This window comes from Nelumbo lutea, chromosome 2 (assembly GCF_056320005.1).
Source record: "Nelumbo lutea isolate HS-2025 chromosome 2, American lotus-T2T, whole genome shotgun sequence".
Classification (NCBI taxonomy): Eukaryota; Viridiplantae; Streptophyta; class Magnoliopsida; order Proteales; family Nelumbonaceae; genus Nelumbo; species Nelumbo lutea.
The window spans coordinates 57,606,066-57,612,105 of record NC_142685.1 but is presented as its reverse complement, the minus strand read 5'-3'; the positions used below and the strand labels follow the sequence as shown (position 1 = coordinate 57,612,105).

Sequence of the window (6,040 nt, the reverse complement as noted above, 5' to 3'; positions counted from 1 at the left end):
TATATGGACTGTTTCATGTTTTGCATCAGTACAAATTTATTTGCATTGCAATCAAACACATCCTAAAGGAAGGATATGCTTGTATATGCTCTCTACTACAAATAATCAGAATTTAGAAGGACAAGAAGAAATCACAATTTCAATGGGAAGTCCAATATTTTGGGCAATTTAGCAAATGGTAAGGATAGTGGTGCAAGTTGGGAGGGCCTACTCCAAATCCGATCTGATTTTGCATGGATTGGGCCTGAGTTTTTGGGTTTGGGTTGTGGTATCAGGTAGTTATAGCCCGGCCTGACCCAACCCAATCTGAACCTGTCCAAATAAATGCATTTATACATAATTTTGAAGCCCAATAAAAACGATTGTTTAAAAAAATATAATCATAAAATCTTTTAAAACTGACCAACCCAACCAAGCCTGGATCAATCCAAATCGAATCCGAACCAAATCTGAATTATGTTGAGTTATGCTCAGGTTAGGCCTGATTTAATAAACTCAAGGTTGACCTCGGGTTGGGCTAGACCTGAGCCCGAAGTTTGTATCTTAGGGTTGGGCCTGACTGACCCCACCTGACCCAACCCGCCCAAGTTGCATTCCTTTTCGATCTTTTTTTAAGAAAAGAAAATCACTGATCAATTGAAAGTGTAGAAATAAAAAAGTGTAAACAATTCTAAATTTAATAAAATCTATGTCACAAAATAATAGAAATCAAGTTACCATAATTTCTTTGTAAGCTTGGGTTATGAGTCAAGGCAGGATACGTCATTCTCTATATCCTTTTATTATCTGAGATAGGATTAGCTGAATGTAATGGTTATTCAGCATGTGTATATCTATTATATATATGTATGTGTGTGTATTAAAGGAACGTTTTCAGGCAACAGTCCTCATCCTTCAGACATGTGGCATTGTAAATTTCAATAGATAAAATTGTAGAAGAGGTTAAACTCTCACTCCTAAAAAAGTCTATTCACTCACAAAAAAGTGATAACTCCACTCTCTTAAAATTTACACACCTAGCATTTTAATCCCTAAAAAGTGGCCAGTTTAAATGTTATGGTAGTAACTGAATTTTATTCAAACACAACCATTTCAAAAGTAATGATTAAACAAATAATTTAATTTAAAAATATTCAAAATATTAAATGGATAAAAATAAAGATATATAGCATTCATAAAAGTGATTAAACAATTAATACAAATGGTATGAGTTGCATTCTTTTAGATGAAATAGTTTTTTTGGAAGAATAACCTAATTTAGCTTTTAAAAATAAATTTATCAAATAAATAGTAAATACCAATTAAAGTGGGTTACTGCTTACAAATAAGACCTCATTTAATCTCTTAAATTATATTAAAAACAACATAAATTAATAGTGATTTTCAAACAAAATAGGTCAAATAGATTGTCAATTACAAAGATGTAAGACCCATGTTAATTTTTCTAATAATTTTTTACAGTTAAATAATAAATTTCAAATTCAATAAAAAGCTTAACCTAAATGTCTAAAATAAATAATTAAAAAAAATGAAACAATTCAGATTAATTATCCCGTACATAATACGGGGGATCATTCCTAGTCAGTCATAAAAGCCCACAACCTTTCGACCTCTTAGTGTGGGCTCCATTTATTTTATTACTAGTGTGGGGCATTATAATTGATCCCACAATCTGCTACACAGCTAAAGCGCTCAACTAATGGTTAATAATGGCATTGTTTTGAAAACCAGACCGGAGTGGAAAATCCAAGAACTGGTCAGTTAACAAGTTCCGTTTCACCTTGCTTTTTGGCCAAAAATCATTGATTTGATCAATAACCTGATGACCCGGATGGTCAAATCATCAAACTATCAACCCAAAAATCATTGATTTTAACCGTTATTTGTTTTTTTATTTTTTAAGTCAAAACAGACTGTCGATTCAAACCTAATGGTCGGATCGGTTCTATGTCCGATCCGATTTTAAAACCTTGAATAATGGTTAATAAAATTTTAAGTGCTCTCCCTTCACCTGGAGTAAAGTGTTAAAATTCAAAAAAAAAAAAAATCAAACTGTCATAATTTTGTTGCGGATACATTGGATGGAATACAGGATTAGCACTGCTCTAGCCAAGATAAGCCCAGGCGCACCTTGCTCCACTTAGTATGACAATGGACTACAACCAGGCCCAAACTCAGCCTGAGGTGTTGATCGTAAACCCAGCCCAACTATGTAGTATGGGATTCAGATGTCAGGCCGACCAAAACCAACCCAACTACAAATGGGAGCGGCTCTGATCGACAGGTGGTTAAACAAACTCACAGAACAACCTAGGAATCCACCACGTGGCAACATAGTGAATACTCCACACCCTTTTATTTATTAAAAAAAAAGAATGTTGGCCCAATTATCTTCGCCAAATTGTCAACCTCATTCCATAATATATTGGGAACGTTGGAGGACATGCCTTCTATTCTACCACCTCCTGATTTTTAGATCTAAAAAATGTTTAAATCCTAAATCTACCATCTCCTGTTTTTAGATCTGAATCTTAAATTCTTAAATCCTAAATTTTAAAATCTAAATCCTAAATCTTTAAATTTTAAGTCTCTAATTCCTAACCTTAAAATCTTAAACCTTAAATACTAATCTTAAATCTTAAGATACTAAAAATCTAAATTCTAAATTTAAGCCCCAAAACCCAAACCTAATCTAAACTCTAAACCCTTAAATCCTAAACTTAACACCCCTAAAATCTGCAATGTATAAAATGGATACGGTAGGTAGGACGCATGTCTTCCAACGTGGTAGGAACCCAGTATTTTTGGGCACTGTGGGCCTAAGGATGGGCCGTCCGATTCTCTAGCCTCACAACAAAAGATTCTAATCCAAGCGTATGAGCTTGGATCTATCATGTCAAAATGTGGCCACTTCCAGAGATCAGTAACCCAACAGGTGGGAGCTCAAAGGATGCATGCATGACTGAAAGTTCTGGACGTGTCTGTCTTGTAACAAAGTCCACCCTGCATGGTCGCCACGCTAGACGCTAACGGCTGCCCCTCAATTTACAATTTTAACCTTCCTCTGATTTTCCGTCTCCTGCTATTCTACATTTTTTTAGTTATCTCACGAGGATAATTACGTAATTTTGGCATAGGCACGTCCACTCTTAAGTACTCCATCTCTGCAACTGCTAAAAAGAAGCTCTCCTTCTCCATCCATCCATCTATCTCTGGCAAAGAAGATGGGTCGAGGTGCTCTAACTTTCACGGTGGGTGTTGTGGCCTTAACCTGCACACTCACAGTTTCAGCGGTTCTCGGGGGCAGTATAGAAGAACCGAGAATATTTCAAGTCACAGATGATCCGAGCAGCAGAAAGTTCGGGGGAGATTGGCATCTGGGTACTGAGAGAAAGTTCCAAAGCTTCGTGAATAAGTACGGTAAGAAGTACTCCACCAGGGAAGAGTATCTTTACCGACTCGGTGTTTTCGCCAAGAATATCATCAGAGCTGCCGAGAACCAGGCTCTTGATCCAACTGCAGTTCATGGAGTCACCAAGTTCTCTGATCTCACGGAAGATGAATTCGAGAGGTTGTTTACGGGGTTCAGAGGTGGATCTCCTTTCAACGATGTCTCTGCTACTGCACCCACCATGGAAGTTAAACGCCTGCCCAGGAATTTCGACTGGAGAAAGAAGGGTGCCGTCACCGACGTCAAGATGCAGGTTTGGAGCTCTCTCTCTCTCTCTCTCTCATCTCCCACTTCTCTGAAATTTCAGTGGAAAGTTGAAAACGTCGAAATTGATGATGTAGGGAACTTGTGGATCTTGTTGGGCATTTAGCACCACAGGAGCTGTCGAAGGGGCCAACTTTATAGCAACTGGGAAGCTTGTCAGCCTTAGCGAGCAACAGCTTGTGGATTGTGATCACATGGTTCACTGCTTCGATGACTCTAACCATAGCTCCATTTATCAGAATTCAGAAGCAATGTTGCTTCATACTTCTTTTTTGAATTGATTATGATTTGTTCCATGTTTGTGTTTGTTTGTTTAGTGCGATAAGACGGACAGGACTTCCTGTGATAGTGGATGCAGTGGAGGCCTAATGACCAATGCCTACAAGTATTTGATGGAGGCCGGTGGCTTGGAAGAGGAGGAGACATACCCTTACACTGGAAAACCTGGTGAATGCAAGTTCAACCCAGAAAAAGTGGCTGTAAGAGTCGTCAACTTCACAAATATCCCTCTTGATGAGAATCAAATTGCAGCCCATTTAGTCCACCATGGCCCTCTTGCAGGTGAGCATTTTAAGTTTCTGGTTTAGATCTCTGAGACTACTGATCTTACACCATTGCTAGCTTCCTGTATCATCTCATATGATGCCAGGTGTTCGACTGTTTGTGTTTGTAAGTCTGATGGCCATGAAATTTATATATGCAGTGGGGCTGAATGCGGCGTTCATGCAAACCTACATTGGTGGAGTCTCTTGTCCTCTGATTTGTCCTAAAAAATGGCTAAATCATGGTGTGTTGCTGGTGGGTTATGGCGCCAAGGGGTTCTCCATTCTCAGGCTTGGCTACAGGCCCTACTGGATCATCAAGAATTCATGGGGGAAGGAATGGGGAGAGCAGGGGTACTACCGTCTTTGCAGGGGTCATGGCGTCTGTGGAATCAACACCATGGTCTCAGCAGTGGCAACTGCGGCCTAGTTTATAAGCTTCTACTTCCTCAAAGCATGACATGTGTAGTTACTACTTGCTAGTTAGACATCAAGTTGTAGCCAAATGGCAAGAAAATTACTACTGTGTAAACTAAATTTGGTGATGCAGATGTGATCTCGCATCATGTATATATAGCTAAACACCTTTAATTGCAAACAAAAGAGATATGTGATGAGCCTCTCTAATGAAATTTCGGTTAACCCACCCCTTCTTATGAATGCTTCCAGCGTCCATCCTCTTGTATTCTTCCAACGTCTATTCAAGTAACTCTCGAGTAGGATCTTGTAGCATATACATGGGGAAAGAAACCTATTAACTGATAAATTCAAATTGGAGAAGGATAAGCTTAAAGGGAACCCAGAGACATTTCCTCCGATTCTTTTGCTTTTGTGTCGTTTTTAGTTTCGGATCTGCGGTTACCAGTTTACCACCTATTTGCATTTCACTGGATCCCCAACAGGACTGCCCACTACAAAACCTCCAGGATTATTCTTCCTCTACAATTTCACACCGCACGCCCTTCTTGGTATTAGCTCCCAGAAAGCAAATCTTCAAGTGTGGTGGTCTAATCCATCTCTCTGGTAGGATCAGTTGTTTAACTCAGAATTTTTTAGTTAATTCTAATTTGTTTATCTATAAAAAAATAAAAAAATAAAAAAGATGAGAGAAATCCCATCTGACCAACATGAACTTCTTGAAGTCGGGAACAACTTTTATTTAGAACGAAAACAACACGGTGGCATTGATGACAGAAAAATAAAAAATAAAAAACTAGAGTTTCATCTCCGAGGAAACCTATGATTGCATGTAGATGTTATGGTTTTAAAAAATGAACCTGAAACAGAACGGATCAGGGGACCGATTTTCGGTTAAGCGGTTCAACCGACCGGGTGCCGTCATAAATAAATTAAAATAAAAAATATTTATAAATAAAAAATAGCATAAAATTAAATAAAAAATAGGAAAAGTTACAGAAAATAAAACTATCTAAATAAGAAATAATACAGTAAAATACAGAAAAAAACATAAAAGAATTCAAAAAATACAGAAAAATAAAATAGAAAATTGCAAAAATACAGAAAAAAAAAACTCTAGAATGCTAAATCCTAAAAATGCAGAAATCCTTGACCTAAAATCAAGAATCATAGGGGCATTCCCTGGCACCAAAATAAAAGGGGAGAAATATGAGCATTTCACTCTAGAATCTCATACCCTTATCTTCAATCAGAATAATATACATTTTTGTGTAATACCCTTAAACTGGACAAATGAGACTCGTGTTACTTTAGAATCTTCATAACCATTGGATAGATCTAGGGAGATCTATCTTGCCAAGGCTGA

The 6,040-nt window shown here is 37.6% G+C and overlaps 1 protein-coding gene across 1 annotated transcript; it reads left to right on the top strand.

Annotated features, from left to right (window-relative positions):
- Positions 1-3,181: 3,181 nt before the first annotated feature.
- LOC148870921 (Papain family cysteine protease) lies at positions 3,182-4,860 on the top strand. Its single transcript, XM_088970389.1, has 4 exons — positions 3,182-3,704; positions 3,793-3,912; positions 4,033-4,276; positions 4,419-4,860. Exons 1-4 carry the CDS (start codon positions 3,225-3,227, stop codon positions 4,685-4,687), a joined length of 1,113 nt encoding a protein of 370 aa, XP_088826515.1. The 5' UTR covers positions 3,182-3,224; the 3' UTR covers positions 4,688-4,860.
- The last annotated feature ends 1,180 nt before the right edge of the window (positions 4,861-6,040 follow it).

Bases quoted from the DNA above. Each gene is read 5' to 3' on its own strand.
- LOC148870921 (XM_088970389.1), top strand. From the start codon at position 3,225: ATGGGTCGAGGTGCTCTAACTTTCACGGTGGGTGTTGTGGCCTTAACC. The intron at 3,705-3,792 runs GTTTGGAGCTCT...TTGATGATGTAG, and splicing joins TCACCGACGTCAAGATGCAG to GGAACTTGTGGATCTTGTTG. The intron at 4,277-4,418 runs GTGAGCATTTTA...TTATATATGCAG, and splicing joins CCACCATGGCCCTCTTGCAG to TGGGGCTGAATGCGGCGTTC.